The sequence below is a fragment of the Nothobranchius furzeri genome, chromosome 8 (assembly GCF_043380555.1).
Source record: "Nothobranchius furzeri strain GRZ-AD chromosome 8, NfurGRZ-RIMD1, whole genome shotgun sequence".
Taxonomy (NCBI): domain Eukaryota; kingdom Metazoa; phylum Chordata; class Actinopteri; order Cyprinodontiformes; family Nothobranchiidae; genus Nothobranchius; species Nothobranchius furzeri.
Genome location: NC_091748.1, coordinates 47,381,716 through 47,399,431, shown reverse-complemented (window position 1 = coordinate 47,399,431; position 17,716 = coordinate 47,381,716). Strand labels below are relative to the sequence as shown.

General features: G+C 42.9%; 2 protein-coding genes across 4 annotated transcripts in view; both read left to right on the top strand.

The window, feature by feature from the left end:
• The first annotated feature begins 31 nt into the window (after positions 1-31).
• coa7 (cytochrome c oxidase assembly factor 7) lies at positions 32-1,421 on the top strand. The gene is made up of 3 exons (XM_015971666.3): positions 32-369; positions 462-602; positions 966-1,421. The coding sequence occupies exons 1-3, from the start codon at positions 264-266 to the stop codon at positions 1,409-1,411; spliced, it is 693 nt and encodes a 230-aa protein (XP_015827152.1). The 5' UTR covers positions 32-263; the 3' UTR covers positions 1,412-1,421.
• Positions 1,422-3,950: 2,529 nt separating this feature from the next.
• Positions 3,951-17,716, top strand: part of ralgps2 (Ral GEF with PH domain and SH3 binding motif 2) — a 98,376-nt gene continuing 84,610 nt past the window's right edge. For all 3 annotated transcript variants that reach the window (XM_015971669.3, XM_015971670.3, XM_015971668.3), the window contains exon 1: positions 3,951-4,175. The gene's annotated coding sequence lies outside the window, so the exon portion shown is untranslated. The remainder of the gene's footprint in view (positions 4,176-17,716) is intronic.

Here is a 17,716-nt window from a genome sequence, read left to right as displayed (position 1 = left end):
CTGGGAGGGAAGGCGAATTATGAAAGCAAAGCTATTAGCAGCACAGAAGTGAGTTAATACTCTTCTGTTTTGAGTTGTTGAACGCCATTTGTTTGGTCATAACACGCTTTCACATCAGTCTTGCGGCTAAAAACATTGATGCGGAGGAGAAACGTCCGTAGCATCAACACATTGCGTTATTCATCAAGGTCAAACAGCAGTGGATGTTGGGAGCAGATCTCCGACACGCGTGAGTGCTGTGCGGACGTGCTAACGCTCAAATAATGGCTGGACTAATAAACTTCGAGGATGAGAATGAAGTGAAGCAGTTTTTGGACAACTTAGGAGTGGAGTACAGCTTCCAGTGCTACAAGGAGAAGGACCCCGAAGGTAAACTAACGCTGTTTTTGCAGATCAGTGGTGCTGGAAGTACAAACCCACGTGGTTTGATGTGAGATTAAATCTCTCTGGTGTGTTTTTAGGGTGTCAAAGATTGGCAGACTATTTGGAAGGAGTGAAGAAAAACTACGAGTCCACTGCACAAGTTCTCAAACACAACTGTGAGACACATGGACACGCAGAGAGCTGCTACAAACTGGGAGCGTACCACGTCACGGGCAAAGGTAGCAGGACTCCCACACCATCAGGAGTATTTCAGCTTCTTTTCTAGTTAATTATTGTACTTTTTACACAAGAGAATAAAAAAAGATTCTTAATGTATGAATGGTTCCAGCCGTGCTTTACAAGTTACTTTTACATCACATGGTACTTATTTATTACATAAAATAAAACATCTTTAACATATAATCAGACAATCAAAGAAAAGGCAGGTGAAATGGGCTATCTGTATATCATCTCCCTTTTCTGTGTCTAATGGGGTCACCTGTTCTTTTTAATTTGAAGCCAGACGTTGTGCCTGTTAGTAAAGTTCGTATAAATACACACACACATATACTGAGTCACATTTCTTTAAACCTCTCCAACAGGTGGGATGACTAAGTGTCTGAAAACAGCCTACTCCTACTTTCTACGCTCCTGCAATGCACCGGGAAAGAAGTCTGGAGACGCCTGCCATAACGTCGGTCTGTTGCTGCACGATGGACGGACCATGGAGGGAGGGCCTGACCCTACCGCTGCTCGGCAGTACTACGAGAAGGCCTGCACTGGCGGCTTTGCTCCGTCCTGCTTCAACCTCAGTGCCATGTTCATCGAGGGCAACTCGAAAGGGCTGGCCCCAGACATGACTCAAGCCTTGAAGTACGCCAACCGGGCTTGTGAACTGGGACACGTGTGGGGCTGTGCCAATGCCAGTCGGATGTACAAGCTCGGGGACGGTACAGAGAAGGACGAGAAGAAGGCGGAGGAGCTGAAGAATCGAGCAAGGGAGCTCCACGGTTTTGAAAAAGAGAGGCAGATTAAATTTGGGGAGTGATTGCAACGTACCTCATAAAGTAGTCATTGTTTTATTTTAGCTAGAGAGCTGTGTCAGAGCAAAAATATATTGTGAAGGGCAAAGCGATCCATAACCCTCCCACTGTCCTAATGGGTGTGACCCCGCGAGGAGAGTTGACCATTGAGCAGGACTGATGTTTTATCTCTTGGGTCCACGTGGCAGGGGTGAGGAGTGAGCACCACCTCACCCCTGCCACGTGGACCTCAAGATATAAACCATCAACCCTGCTCAATGGTCAACTCTCCTCACGGGGTCACCCATAAAGACTGGGAGGGTTAAATGAATCAGTCATGCCTCACACATTACCCAAATACAGGTTGTAGATGGTGAGAGTGGTGTCTGGATGTGGATAAAAGAGTAAATATATGTATGTAAAACAAGTGATGTGCTGTTGTGTGTCTATTTGCAGTGGCTTTTAAGAAGACACAAGCTTATAATGTGGGACTGAGCAGGTGTTGAAGATCAAAGAATAAACATAGAACGTTTTATCTTTAAAAAGCTGCTGAAAATCCTTAAATGATCTAAAAATCCCAACAAATGAGAGAAAAACATGTTAGACATCACTTTTATTTCCCATCGTTTATTTTATTTAGAATTTGCTTTCAGGGAACCCGATTTTCTTGTGATGCTTTCAAACCTTAAAAACTGTGAATTTTTTTTGTAATCAAAAGATATTTGAATGAAAATCATCCCAACAGGTCCAAATCCATTCTAGCGAAGGACTCCTTGTGTGATGGCTCCTTCATAAATCTTACGTCCATTGTGAGTTTTGGGATATTTTCAGCCCGAGTTTCTTTGCAGGATGTTAGAATGACCTCCCAGAACTCCTACTGGGATGGGAACCGCCTCCCACCCGGAGAGAGTTGAGGATGCTTTGGAGGTTGTGATGAGGGGAGGATGCCCATGGGAGCCAGTAATGAGGAATGAGTTGCACCAAGAGATGCTGTGTTGTCCTGCATGACGAGAATTTTGTTGAGGAAGGTAGAATTTTTCTTTTTGATCATGGAAGAATGTAGTTAGTCTCAAACTCCACATACTTTTCAGAGGTCATTTTTATACCTTTAGGGGGCCAACAAGGTCTCTCCTTGCTATTCTGACCCAGACCGGGACTTTGCATCCTCCTTGCTGAAATCTCAGCCTTGTTGGGACATGAGGGACATTCACCAAACATCCATCAGGACTATCGCGGGCAGCGTGGTGAACAGTACATTTTGAAAATTGGTCTTCATGTAGCTTTGCAGCCATTTCTGCTTGTGAGCAGTGGTGGGGAGGGGAGGTACACTCCAGAGGCTCCAGCAGCTTCTTTTACCCACTTGCTGCTTTTTAAATAGCAGCTGCGCTCTCAACCAGATGCATTTGTTTGACATATAATGGGTACGGAAAGTATTCAGACCCCTGTCAATTTTTTCACTCTTTGCTATATTGCAGCCTTCTGCTGAAAACAATGAAACTGTTTCCTCATTAAAGTACGCGCAGCACCATATTGACAGAAAAACAGAAATTTAGAAATGTATGCTGATTAAAAAAAAAGAAAAACTGATATATTACATAGTCCTAGGTATTCAGACCCTTTGCTCAGTATTTAGTAGAAGCACCCTTTTGAGCTCATACAGCCAAGAGTCTTCTTGGTAAAGATGCAACAAGTTTTTTACTCCTGCCGTTCTTCTTTGCAGATCCTCTCCAGTTCTGTCAGGCTGGATGGTGAACATTGGTGGACAGCCATCTTTAGGTCAATCCAGAAATGCTTCATTGGGTTTAAGTCAGGGTTCTGGCTGGGCCATTCAAGAACAGTCAGAGTTGCCATGAAGCCACTGTGTGCTTAGGGTCATTGTCACGTTAGAAGGTAAAGAGGTCCTGAGCACTCTGGAGAAGGTTCTTGTCCAAGATATTCCTGTATTTGGTCGCATTCATTGTTTCCTCGATTGCAACCAGGCTGAACCAGGACGCAAGATGTTCGCCCTCCCCTCAGTATGCAGACTCATACCCGTCTCAGATGAGGCCAATGAGGGTGGTGTCCTCAGTGAACTTGGCCAGCTTGAGGTGGCTTGAAGTTCAGCTGTTGGTGTGTAGAGGGTGAAGAGTAGGGGAGAAAATACATTACAATGAGAAGAAAGGGAAATTAATTTTGGGATTCAATGCTGCTCATGTATGTATTTGCTTATAAAATCTGTTTTCCTTTTTTATTTGTTGTTTTGTAAAACTAAAAAATAAGAAAAGTTGAAGTCTGTAATTATACTCTCATTTCTTATATATAACGATTATCTGATAAAATGCAATTAAAACATACCTCTGACTAATTTCTCCTAATTCCAAAAACAGTTGGGAGAACAGCTGAAATGGGAAGTAGTTTCACAATTGGCCACAAGAGGGAGCCAAAAACAAACAAATCTGCTTTGCGCCCTTTTACAATGCGACTGGATTTTCGGTTCAGCAGACATGGATGTTAGCTGATGACCACTGCTCTGCGGTAGGCACCAACCCTCTGTGTTAAACCGGCAGAAATAACACCGACAGACGGACTAAGAAGCCAGGCGACCCTCTCGAGGACTGTGATGGGCAGACTGGCCCACTTCGCACGCGTGAAGCTCCGCCCGTTAGCGTCTCCTCAGCCCTCATTCAAAACAGAACACAGCTGTTGCGAGGCGCTCTGTTGTGTGCGGAGCGTTAAAAACGACGATCCGACTGCTGTCCTCTGATGTCCTCTCTGGAATATCAGACGAAGGAAGGAAAACGGCACACTTTGGTAAGTTACGGAACGCAGTAATAGAGACTGTGTCATCGTGAGCCACATTATTCGATAATCCCTCAGCCGTCGAGTTAGCGAGCTAACGCAACCGCGAACCGTACGGGTGTGTTTGTTTTTATGCACAGGAAGCACCTTATCTAAATAAATCACGGGGACGTGGAGGTGTAAGAACAGAGCTGAATACTGAGATGGGTCCAGCGTGTTGCTGTGTAGACTTTGTGTAGCTGGCTGTGGTAATGTGTTGTAGACATTTTCTTTTTATAATTCTTCTCAACCCACGTGAAGAGACACGACCGCTCCACCACACAGAGACGGGAGAGAAGGGTTTGTAGTGATGCCATCCGTAAATCATGCGCCCCCTTTCTGGCTAGTGAGGCGGGAGGCTAGTAGCAACATTTGTTACATGCTAATGGAGACCGTGAAGCAACCGGAGGAGATTCCGCGCGTAGGCTGTGTTGGTTTTACTTTAAAGACTTTAGTCGGCACACGTTTAGCGTGTGTTAATGTCGAGCTCTTTGTCCTGTTAGCTCAGGAGGACAGCTTGCTGTAGCGCCAGCGGGCCGTCTCTGCCTCTCCTCCGGATAGCTCACTGGCGACAAACCCCCTGCACGGTTAACCTCCGGGGGGTGATTTGGGTGTGGCGTGGGCTCCCCCACAAACAATACTCTGTATTCTGATTTACTCTGTTTCAGCCAGAAAACTAAAATGTGGAGGTGATGTGAGTCCTACAGAGAGGGTGGGAAGCTGCTGTGGCCTGAAAGGATTCAAGAAACTTGAGCTTCTTGTACATTTGCATGAGAATGATTGTTTATTTGTTTCTTGTTGACAGGTTTCATATAATTGGAGTGTTTCAGTTAGACGTTTAAAAAAGATCCAGCTTCATGAACTTATTTCAGTGAGAGGTGCTGCTGCTCTGATCAGGTCAGATGCACCAAATCCTGGTTAGAGATCAGGTCAAACCAGTGTGATCCTCTTAACTGTCAGCCTGGAACTCATACATCTGATTTTTTTCTTCCCTTTTTGGTCTGTGAACGCACCATTAATAATCAGCAAATAAATAATCAGCAAGTAAAACAACCCAACATGTTTTCCTGATAATTACGGTTAGTAATGACAGACTTCCACAATCACATTTTCCAGCCTAAGCGGAGACAAATTAACATTTTCTGGTTCCTGACATATCTTCGAGTGTATCTTGGATGTTGGATTGTGGTGTGCCAGTTAATGGCGGTATGTGCAGCTGTAAATCGTGGACCACTCCTAACCAAACTAGATTTGATCTGTTTTATGGTCACAGAGCTGATAATTCAGGTATTGGTTTTGACCCAATTCTTTTTTTTATTGCAAACCATTTAGACAAAAACACAGTAACTCACAGAACTGCTGGATTCCTAAAGGACTACTTATTAACAGCCTTATCTAGTCCGTCATAGTGCAGAAATGAATTCAAGGTATCCGTATGTGAATCAGCTGCAGATGGAATTCTGGGAATTCCATTTCTTCATGTAAACACAGCCTGCTCTCCTCTTCTGTGAAGTTGTTGCTCTTTCCTCTTAGCTCCTTTTTAAAGACTTGGAGGAATTTTCCATATTGATATTTTGTCAGACTGTGGGGAGCTGCTGTTCTCAACACACCACACATGACCCAGAGGTCACTGGTTCAGCTGCATGACTAGCATGCCTTTACAGTATTGTTCAGATAAGACCCCATGCATTTTTGTTTGAATTTAACAATCACCATTGGGACTTGTTTTTGACAGTATTAAACATCTTCATCTTATTTGTGCTTTTAATTCTAAGACTTGGATTAGGTTACAGTCAATTGTTCCAAATGTTGGAGATGTTAAACAAGGAATCTGTGAGAAATTCCCTTTTCAGTATAAAAGCAGGAAAATGATGTGGACAATTTTATAGATCTATTGAAGTTGGGCTTTAGTAGTATGCATCAGAGACATTTACCCAAGTAGCCCACAGGCTGAGTTTATTATCCAGTCCAATATCGTTGATCCTGTATTTCATTTCGTACAGAGCTTTGCGCTCATCCTAAGTGACACGACTCCCATCTACACACCTATTTACAAATGTTGTAATATTAATATCATTACGTATCTTTGGGCTGATCCTGCTCTTGTCCTCTCCATCTGTAAACCAAACGTCACGTTGCATATCCGTTGCTCACCAACAGAAACCGTGTGAGTGCCTGGAGGCTTTGTTTGGACCCAGATAGTTAGCGTGCTGTGCTTTCTTTTTATATGACATCATCTTGTATATGCTGCAGAATTATTTATGCGTTTGCAAGAACGTAAGGCAGTAATTGAAACATTAAGTCCTGTTGCAGTCTGAGAACGTTATTAAAAGGGTATGCCTTTGCAAACTTTAGTCACAGTTCAGGTTTCAGTCTCTGATCAGTTTAGTAATATGAGCAGCAGCTACTTGTAAGAAACCCTCTCTTGGTCTCTGCACATGCAACCTCCACCTTCTGGACCAGGTCAATCCCAGTGACGCCTCATGTCCATCTGTTCAGGTTCGTGTTGTAATTGCTCTGTCCAAGGCCTGCAAATGTGATTAGTTAGTTTATCTCTGCGTAGGGTTGTCACGGTGTGAAAATTTAACCTCACGGTTATTGTGACCAAAATTACCACGATTTTCAGTATTATCGCTGTATTTTTTTTAAACGTGTTACATTTTCAGACAGCTAAATAAACCCTGTATGTCAGGAAAATATTGTCCTCAGTTTGTGTCTAAATTTAGCCTAAAATGTGTTATTTTGTAATTTTTTGTTTATTTGTTTACATTTTTCCCCTTTAGTCTTTAAAATACCAATATTTGCCCATAACTTATTTTTTGTCTGTTTGATGTCATCATTTAAAAATATTAGACCAGATGATACTCAGTACTCAAGTAGCCTTCTAATCAGATACTTTTTACCCTTACTCGAGTAATAAACCCTATATCAGGAAAATATTGTCCTCGGTTTGTGTCCTTCCAGTGAGCTTTGCAGATGTGGGAAAATGTCATCGGGCAGTAATCATTGTTAAATTCATAATTATTCTCGGAGAGAGACCAACTCTTATCTGCCCCTGGGAGCCCCGTAATGCATAGCGTCATTTCAACATGGGGGTGTCCGCGACACGGTTCATATGCAGGTAGCGGCGCTGCTGCTGCTGCTTTATATAGCGACTCGTTGCATTCTCCCTCATCCCAAATCCTCGGATCACGCATTTTAGCTAAAACGCTAACGTTAGCTTGCCTTGCGTTGACTATAGAGTTGTGGGTGATGGTCACGCAGATGTGTCATGAGATTTGAAGCGTTGCTGCCTTTCACAGACACGTTTTCTGCACGTGCTGCAAACAGGATAGCCGTCTTCTATCAACTGTCCCTCGGCATTCTTCATGTATCCAAAAGATGCCCGTACTTCCCACTTAGTCTTCTCTGAGGGATAATAAATGTCCTGAGCGCTGCCGTTTGGCCATTATTTCAGCTTTAGCTTCAAGAAAGTTTTGGTTGTAAATAGGGCTGCAACAAACGATTATTTGGATAATCGATTAATCGGATGGGGTCTCGACACGATTAATCGGATTACATGGGGAAATTTTTAAAAACTGCTAGGGAAACGTTATTTCTCTCCTTCCTTCACTTTATTTAACACAACATTATTAGAAAAGAGTTCAATAGCAGAAAAACAACATGCCATCACCTAAATTGTCTTATAAGGTGTATAGACAGAGACCCTAAGCTACATCTATCTGTGACCTAAAATGCTTGGTCCAAGTTAAACAGCTTAAGGGCAATTCTCATCTGTTTTGTTTGATCTCCTCTGTTGACATTTATTTTAAATGTAATTAAACATAGGCTGTGAATTAATCAAAATTGATCACGATTTCCAAAAATGACTGAAAAAATACCAAATAAAACAAAAGTAAATGAATGCCATCCTCCTTGCGATGATGCCCTGGGCAACTGCCATAAAGTCACATCAAGAAATGCTGCTGATCATTCCAATGATCCCAAATAGACTCACATTAGGCCACATGAAAGCAACTGAACCCAAAAATATATTAACCAGTATATAACTGCACTCTCACACAACACGCCTGCAGCAACAGTTAGGACTCCTCCCTCCCTTTTAAAAGCGTTTTTGCTTCTGAGGACATTGTGGTTGTAAAACCACATGCTAGTAGTCTGGCCCCGGTGTGATCAACCAGTTTCTGCGGGAATGTGACGGCGGAACCAGGGCCAGATTAACACTTTGTTGTACCCTGGGCAACAATATTCAAGGGCTCCATCATCACGACCCAAGGATCACCATAATGTGGTCACATACAGAATATTTTACTGTAATATGCAGTAAATATACTCAATACTTGAATGCCTGACAACACGTAACCCGCCCAGAGTAACCTTTGACCCACCTCGTGTGGACTGACCAATGAGGAGAGGGTCTTAACTTGAGGCCCTCTCTTCATTGGTCAGTCTGCATGAGACTGACTCTCAACTGACGTTCAAAGTCATAGGCAGCGAAGCGTCTCTGTGGAGTGCAAAAGCCCGGGTGGACAGTTTGTTTAATAGGGTGATCATATTTCCATTTCCAAACAAGAGGACAGGGGATCTGTGCCTATGACGTCACACTATGGCAACGCCACACAAACCATGTTGGGACCCATTTTTTGTAAGAACTAAATTAATATCAGATTCTGCCAATAAAAGGGCTCTAAAACAATTCATATGTAAATATTTTGCATATTTAATGCAAAATCTAATTTTTCTGCTTTAGTGCTGCAACAAGGTTTTATTAATAATAAATTATTATACCTTTTGTTTTACTACACCATCGGTAAGCTTCCTGTGCACAGATTATTAAGGATGCTTGTTTCAGCTGTGAGATTAGACGATAGGATCAATGAAAAAATAAGTTGTCACAAACTCCATGGAAACTTTCAGAGAATCCACAAATAGTGGCTTTCAGATGGTTTTGTTACTTTTTGCAAGTTTATAAAAGCAGCAGATGAGACAGCGTGTCTGATAATTTAGTTTTTCATCTGATAATATTAGAACATGTCAGTAATGTCTGAGGGGCTTTTATAAACACCATATAACTAACACTACTGGAGAGGGCATGAATTACACAGAGGCTTCTGGGGAGCCCAGTTATTGGGGGGGGGGGCATTTTGCCTTGGCCCCCAAAATGTCTTGAAACGGCCCTGGGTGTGTGACTGAGCTTTGAAGGTGATCTGAATTGTATCAGATGTATAAATATAACATGTGTATAACTTATTGTTTTATACTGGTAAAAACGTGTAGTGGAGATAAATCTACGTACATTTGACTTTTCAACACTTTGTTTTGTTTTCTTGTTTTTATTTAAATATTTTCCTGTCCTGTCTGTCTCTCATCTTCCTGCATCTCCTCTTAATTCTCCAGAAAATCTGTTGCCTGGATTCTTACCTTTTCACCTCATCAGTTACTTTTGAGCAGATCAAAGGGATCTCCTGACCGAAAAGCGCAGAGCGCGTTTTCGATGCTGCGTGAGGTGAAATCACCACAGCACAGGTGATGAGCTCCGCAGTAGCGAGCTTCAGGCACAAATAAGACAGAAAATAGAGAACATGTGCGGACATGAACGATCGTGTGCTAATTATAGTTTTTTGGTTGCGCCACTTTGAGAATGGACCGTGCGCTGGAAGCAGCTGCCTGGATCGCTGCGCAACAACGCGGAACCGGTTCGCAGCAGCGCAAGTCTGCCGGCTCTCCCTCGCGCTGATCTGCCGGCTCTCCCTCGCGCTGATCTGACTTGCTCTGCTCTGCGCGCAACGGCGGGCGGGAAGGGGGGGCGCTTTTGGAAGAGTTGTTCGACACAACGAATCGATGACGCAATTCGTTGCCAACGCTTTTAGTAATCGATTTTCATCGAATTTATCGAGTCGTTGTTGCAGCCCTAGTTGTAAACAACAAAGTGCGCATGTGCCGCCAGCAACTTCAGCAGATGATACGGTGGCTGGCAAGGGTCACCGCGCCTACACCGCAGCCACGGTAATCCACCGAGATAATATATATTTTTAAAGACAAGACGGTTATTATTATTGTCAACTTTTTTACCGGGGTTTAACGCTACACCGGTTACCGTGACAACCTTACATCTGCGTGTGCGAAATGAAACTCCTTTCTCAGAATCAGAAAATCAAAGAGAATAAGATAAAAAACTGTGGTGCAACCCCGGTCTTAGATTGTTTCACCGAGCTACATTACATCACTGAACAGCATTTGTAAAACGTCCGCAGACGTGCCTCTACCGTCGATGTGCAGGTGAATGGACCTATGGTTGTCTTATGGCCTCTTTTGCTGCGCTATAGGTATCCTAGAGGCTTTGTATTCTTTGCATGACCTCCAAATAGGACTGTAGCTCTGTTGCCACGGTAACTTTATGCTCGTGTCTGGCACATCCCTTCAGCACATATGGAACTGTGAAGTCACATGTTGTCACACACTTTTCCTTTGATGCCTACCCTGTTATCAGTCCAAGAAAATGCAAAGCATTTGTTTTCATGACTGGAGAATAATAATAATAATAATAATAATAATAATTATTATTATTATTATTATATCGGACTTATATAGCGCTTTTTAGGACACTCAAAGACGCTTTCATGCACTCTCACATTCACACACTGCCAGTGATGGTAAGCTACTAAGTAGCCAAAGCCACCCTGGAGCGGTCTGACAGAGGCAAGGCTGCCATTTGGCGCCGTCGGCCCCTCTGACCACCACCAACACAGGCATGTTGGGTGAAGTGTCTTGCCCAAGGACACGGCAGCAGAATACCCCTGGCAGGAGCTGGAATTGAACCCATGACCCTTCGATTGTGAGGCAACCCGCTCTACCTCCTGAGCTACTGCTGTCCCCAGAATTGCTGATGGGGTTGTGCATGAATTTCTTCATCTGATAAAGGATGGTTGAGGTGTTCCTGGCAGTTGGTTAGAGTGGCTGATATGGATGTGGGCTTGGCTAGCACCTGAGTAGCTGTGTGAAAAATGTGCAACAAGAAGATAACGGACAATTATGATGCAGGATTTTGCTTTACAAATCTCAGAGAGGGACACTGTGGAGCTGTCTCTTTTTATACACAACATTTGAGGAAGTGGAGTGACACTGCGCCCCCTCACTGTTGCGTGTTTGCTATGTGGTTCCTGATGTGTTGCAATCTCAGCTACTGGTAAGAAGAAGCAAAAGCCACTGAGGTCAGCTGGATTCAGACAGTGTTGTGGTGGAAATGCAGTGCTGAGGGTCACTTTGGGCTGTTGACTGAATCTCAGTCACACACACAACAAAACACACCGCTGTGCAGGCAGCAGCAACTCAAGCATCTTTCACCCTTTATATACTTTTATTGATTAGTTGTACAGTAGATGCTTTCAAATTGAAGTGCATCAATAGTGTGTAATGAAGAGGTTGTATGGTTGAATGAAAAATATGGTTAAATGTTTAATGTATTTCCATTTAAATTCACACACATAGTTCCAGCATTTACACTATAGAGCTCCGGGAGTTGACGTCACTTCTCCTGGCATGCAACAGTTCAAATCGAAATGGCGCCATCTTGGCAGCTAGAAGCCGGCAGCTGGACTATTTGTTATTGTCAGAAAACTCAATCAGACAGGAAATATGGTAGATTCCTGTTGTGCCCCAGGATGCAGAACAGACACGGACGACATAAGGAATGAGCCATCTACAGGATTCCCCAAGATCCGGAGCGCCGCAAACGTTGGATCATTGTAATAAAACGCGCTAGTGACCGGGCTGAAATGAAACTGTGGGATCCCGAGAGTAAAGGTTTTCACTTGTGCAGCGACCACTTCATATCAGGTACTTAAACCAACGTTTCCTCAACTGTGTACGGTATTTATTTTAAATGCTTTTATTATTATTTTTAGTGGGCTTCCTAAACTTATTGTGACGTGGCTTTTTCTGTCTTATTACTCATAGCAACAAGTAAACATCACGTAAAATGTTGCCTCGTGATTTCTGCGTGCTGCCGTTTACGTGTTTTATAATCTCAGCAATTAACCGGCTAAGCTGTATTTAATTTTTAAGCAATGGTTGATCAGTTGTCAGATCACACATAAAAAGCACTTTGGATTGCTATTATCTGTCTCACCGAGACAGATCTCAGACAGATCCTGAGATGCTCCTGCCTGACATTTTTATTTTATTCACGGAAAAAAAATCAAACTGGTGATTTCTCTTGGCGTTCAGTTTATACATTCAAACAGCACAGCACTCTATTTAAACTACCTACATGTAAATCTATGTTATTTGTGTTTTTGTTTAATTAGTTTTATAAATTATAAATGTCAGGGCATCTAAAATCCGGTAAGAGGTCCGCTCCTACAGCTTCTGGCGTTTTTAAAAAGTATCCCAGGGGCACGGTAAGGGTCGGAGATGTTTAGTCTATTTAATTTCTGACTATATAAAACGATTCTTCGGTTTTAAAGTGTGAAGTAAACTCCAACGGAGTAAAATCCAAGCTGATCCTGTTCATTTTGTTTACCTTTGTTGCCTGCCAACATGGCGTCTACTCTCTGAGAGTCACGTGACATCCAGAGCAGGAGCTCCAGGAAATGTCAGGGAGGGTGGAAGGTGTCGGGGAGGTTACGGTGGCTCGGTCCTCTCAGCCGTTGTCTCCACACAAAATCGTCCCTTTTTAAAGACTTTCCTAAGACGACAGCATTTTGCCAAATTTCAGCTGTGAGTGATGTCACTGATCAGCGACAAAATACGACCACGGACATTAATAACATTAAAAGTTTTATTATGTCAAAGTACATCGCAATTCAATCTAGTCCAACAGTGGCTGTGTGGCATAAAAAGCAGCATTCAAAAACCAGAAGAAGCATTTCTCATATGTTCATTAGGAGACAGGTTATGGTGTTGTGGAGCAGCAGTAGCTCAGGAGGTAGAGTGGGTTGTCCTAAAATCCAAGGCTACATATACGAGAACACTCCTAATACGGTCCAGGCGGAGTGGAGCCGATACTAGTGTGTAAGTGGCTACAGACAGGAGCATGCCACAAATTTCAGATAAAACTGGACACGGGTCTTTAGTTGTGGTACAAAAACAAGGCGTCTCAAACATTATTCTTATCACATATGTGTTGTGAGTTAAAAATATTTTTATTTTCATTCTGCTTTTTCCACTTTTCTTTAATTTCCTTTATTACATCCAACATTAAAACTTTCACCATCACAAATCCCCACTTCTTGTTTCATTCCCCTTCTTTCCACCGGAGCCGTCAGCAGCACGTCTTGCTCGCGTAAGCTGCTGCCTGGCCCTTCCCACGAGACGCGAAGCAGCAAGGGAGCAGCTGTCACCGACCGAGCAGGAAGTCACACGAGTGACTTTGTCAGTAAACACAACAACAAGCAGGAGAAAACTACAACATGGCTCCAAAAGGTTTGTGTTTTATGTTCTGTCCGTTTTATAATCGCCAATACGGACCTGAAAAACAAAGGAGACCGCTAGCTAGGTGATAACTTCTCACGGGGCCGCACAGTTAGTAACTTTTGTTAAAGTAAAGCAACCGGAAGGAAGTACGTTTCTTTATTCTGAAAATCTCGGGAGCTTCGCTCCGTTTCCGCGTCCGATTTCCTGTCTTTCCGTCCCCAAAAATGTCGAACTTGACCCGTTTCAGAGGCGTCGCGCGTAGAAAATAGAACCGGCGCGTAAGGACCGTGACATGCTGCTCCTGAGACGTGACCGACTCGCGCTGCTGACGGCTCCAGTGGAAAAGGTTCTGTTGACCACAGCGGTTCCTATCAGCAGCTATGATGTGCTGCTGCAGTAACGTGCTGCTGACGGCTCCAGTGGAAAGAAGGGGTTATTCTTAGTTCCTATGTCTATCAGAGTTGATCTACCACTTGATATTTTTGATAAATTGCTGGAAATTAATTACTCAGTCAGTAGAGTGTTAAGTGAGTCAGTGTCTAACGTTACATGCTCTAAACCAGGAGGCACATCTGTATGCTTTTACCTGATAAAGCTGCTTTTTCATCTTCTCTGACATTCTGCATTTACATGGTTTGTTTCAGGTCTTGTAGGGCTGGTGGTGTCTTTAAAAATCAACAGGAAGCAAGGTTCGATCAGCTGTTTGGTTGTCGTTCTGTGTGAAATAACAGTTTTGCATCAGAGTGTGAATGGTTTACCACAATGGATTTACAAGTCTAAAGCACAGTTTGAGTAGAGTTGTGTTTTTGAATTTGTATGTACCTTTTTATATACATTAGAATTGAATTACCCTGCAAATGTGGCTTCTTTCACAAGAATTGTACTCCCGCAGGAGACTTTATTAGGTTCACCTGCTCAATTGCTTGTTGAGATTAATTGCTAATCAACTTATCACCTGGCAACACCTCAATGCATTTATGCATCTAGGAGGGGGAGGTGGCTTGAAGTTTGATCCGAGTAATAAAATGAGGAAGAAAGTTTATTAAAGGGACTTTGATTGTGGCATGGTTGTCTTTGCCAGACAGGCTGGTTTGAGAAATCTGCTGATCTACTGGGATTTTCCACCACAACCATCTCTAGGGTTTACAAGCATAGATTGAAAACAAAACCGAAACTGTCCAATGAGGAGCAGCTGTGTGGATGAATGTCTTGTTGATGTTGAAGTTCATAGTAGAATGGAAAGACTGGTTCTAGATAAAGACAACAACATTTCAAATAATCTCTATTAAAGTCTGCAGAGTATAACCGGAGTTCATTGAACTCACCGAGTTCTAGAAACCAATTATAGACTATCTGAGCTTTGTGACATGTAACCATCAGACGATGGATGGGTTCGCATCTTGTCTAAGTTTCTTTAAATAAAAGCATCTTCCAAACAAACTGACCATAAAGTGGCGAGCAGAGCAAAAGAACAGTTACCAGAAGCATGATCCGCTGATGCAAGTCAGGATGCATCCATGCTTTCTGATGTTGAAGTTTATATGGAGACTGACCGAACCAGGCAATGTTTTTCCAATCTCTGATATTGTAATTTTTTGTTCAGCCTGAGTGAAGCTATTGGCGCACCTTTGATATATGGTAGAATTGAAGATTTGCGCGTGCAGCTGATGAATCAGCAGCAACTGTGTGATGCTATTATGTTCCCAGCATCTTGAATGCCAACAGTGTCTGGTGAATATAAACCTACTCAATTTAACTCGGGCTTCGTCTGGTTGGATTCTGGCAAAGGAAAAGTGCAGACATGTTGGTTAACGCTGCAATTTAATGTTCTTCTAAACGAACTGCCCAAGTAATATTGGCTTTGGCCACATTAATATAATGAGTAATAATCACTAGAAAAACTCCATTCCTAAACTCTGCAGAAGTTTGCCGCATCAAACCATATTCTTTAAGTAAAACACTGAGACTTTAGCTGTTTTGATCTTCAAAGGCAGAATTTGTATGTTCTAGCTGAACTTAACATAAACAGACAGACGCCTCACCCTTCCACTTCCCCTACACATTGTTCTGATCCACCGGTCTGTCAGACAAGAGACAAGTGTCTTTGGTTTACCAGTGCACAACCCGTCTGTCTCAGCTCTGCGTCTTTGGCTAGGGTTAACACCGACTATGTCTTGGAAACTTGTAACCCTCTCCAGCATTTAGCCAACAACAATAAATCACAGACGGAGAAACATCACTTTAACGCTTTTCCCTTTTAATCTTTTTCTTTTATTTTTTTGCCCCAATAACCCTTTTGTTCTTACACTTTCAACCCCGATTCACAGCTGGTGTCTGGTTCACTGGGATCCTTTAGACCTCAGGCACACGGAATACAAGGTTTCACACACCTCCACCACCACCTGTTCAACTGTTTGTCTTTCCTTTGGGTCTCCGGCTCCTTTCTAAAAAATAAATGGCGATGATTCACATATCAGGCAGATGTGTTCCCTTGTTCCATCTCAGGTAATCCATTTAGACCTGCGTGGCTGAGACGGGGTTTCCTGTTGTCTTTTGTCAGGTTTCCCACAGGTTAGGTTTCGACTGGCAGCCAGAAGCTTGTACACACATGCTGTGTAATTGCACATCACCAACAGTCAGTAGAAGGATTTAGTTGGTTAAATTTCTTGTTTTTTATTGTAAATTTGAAGCATTGTTACTGAAATGAAGTTCAGATTTAGTGAAAGTCTGCCTCTGGAGATGAAAAGCTCCTAGAAACACTCGGTTAACGGGCCTTTATTTGATTTCTCGTAACTGAAAAGATTATTTGAATGTTTCACTGTAAACTGTAGAAAGAGGATGACATTGCTGCAGGAAACGACGTCTCCTATTTTTAGTCCGGAGGTGAATGTTTTGTAGCACATGGGTCTGCCAACTCGCGTCCTCAAGAGAGAACAGAGGCTCATCCTAGCCCAGTAACTTGGAGCTTCAAGTTTTAATCCGCGTGTGTGTGTGCGTGTGTGTGTGTGTGTGTGAGTGCACATGGACGCCGCAGACTCTTGGCCATCGTCCTCAGTGGGAGAGGATCATCAGAAGAAGGGTGTGAGGGGCTCATTGAGGGAGAACGGGAACGGGGGACATGGGGGGGAGGCCTGTGAAAAGATACAGCCGTTTCTGGAGTCTCAGCTGTTGCTCTTCTTCCACTCGCCGGAGACTCGACCTCTCTCCCTTTATCTGTGTGATACACACCCACACCCAGCACACTGTAACATTGTTCTGTATGGTTAGAGAAAGATGAAAGCTTCAGTCTTCTGCTGCTGCTGCTATCTGATGGGATTCCTAACCCCCTTCATGTTAGTAAGGGAGACAGTCAAGGCCAAATTAGGCAAAGTCTCTGCTCCTCTTTCTGCTTTAGGCACTTTTTGTTGTTGTTTCCTGTCAATAAGTCGAACATTTTACGTTTGTCGTCCTTGTTTGTCATGTTTATCTACCACCATTTCCTGGTTTCAGCACTATTTTTCTCCTTTGTGATCTCTGACCCAGTGATCACTCAGTGCAAATGTCTCTCCTCATGGGCGTGTTGCTCCTGTGCCTTTTAATTAGGTTAAGGTATAGATGCCCTTTTGGCTCTCCTTCTCACCCTATTTCCTAAGGCATTTCAACACCTTTGGTCTTAAGCCTGTTTGTTCTGAGCTCTAGTTCATTTTCTGATTTTTATTCATTTTACGTCAGTACCTACTGATGAGCTCCTAGCTTGCTGAAAGTGAACAGAGGGCTTTTAATATCAACAAGATACATTGCCTCACTGATATTGGGCCAGATGACTACATTTTCCATTCATAAAATCACTCAAGTGTTCATAAACAGCCTGTTTTTTAATTTGTTGTGGAACTCAGCTTTTATAGTTTATTTTTATAGCTTTGAGACCGAAGGTTAAACCTTTTCTTGAACTAGCTCAGACTTGTGTTTTTAAGTCTGACCAATCAGCAGACTCATCCATGGTATGTGGTGATGCATTTTCATGGATTGTCTTGGTGTGTGCTAACTTGAGTTTAAGCGCAAAAGCAGCTTGTTATCTCGGTTATGCAAGTTCAAAGTAACTTCAATTCTGGTCTAAAACT

Coding starts and splice junctions, on each gene's coding strand:
- coa7 (XM_015971666.3), top strand. CDS start 264: ATGGCTGGACTAATAAACTTCGAGGATGAGAATGAAGTGAAGCAGTTT. Junction 370..461: donor CAAGGAGAAGGACCCCGAAG/GTAAACTAACGC, acceptor GTGTGTTTTTAG/GGTGTCAAAGATTGGCAGAC. Junction 603..965: donor GTACCACGTCACGGGCAAAG/GTAGCAGGACTC, acceptor CCTCTCCAACAG/GTGGGATGACTAAGTGTCTG.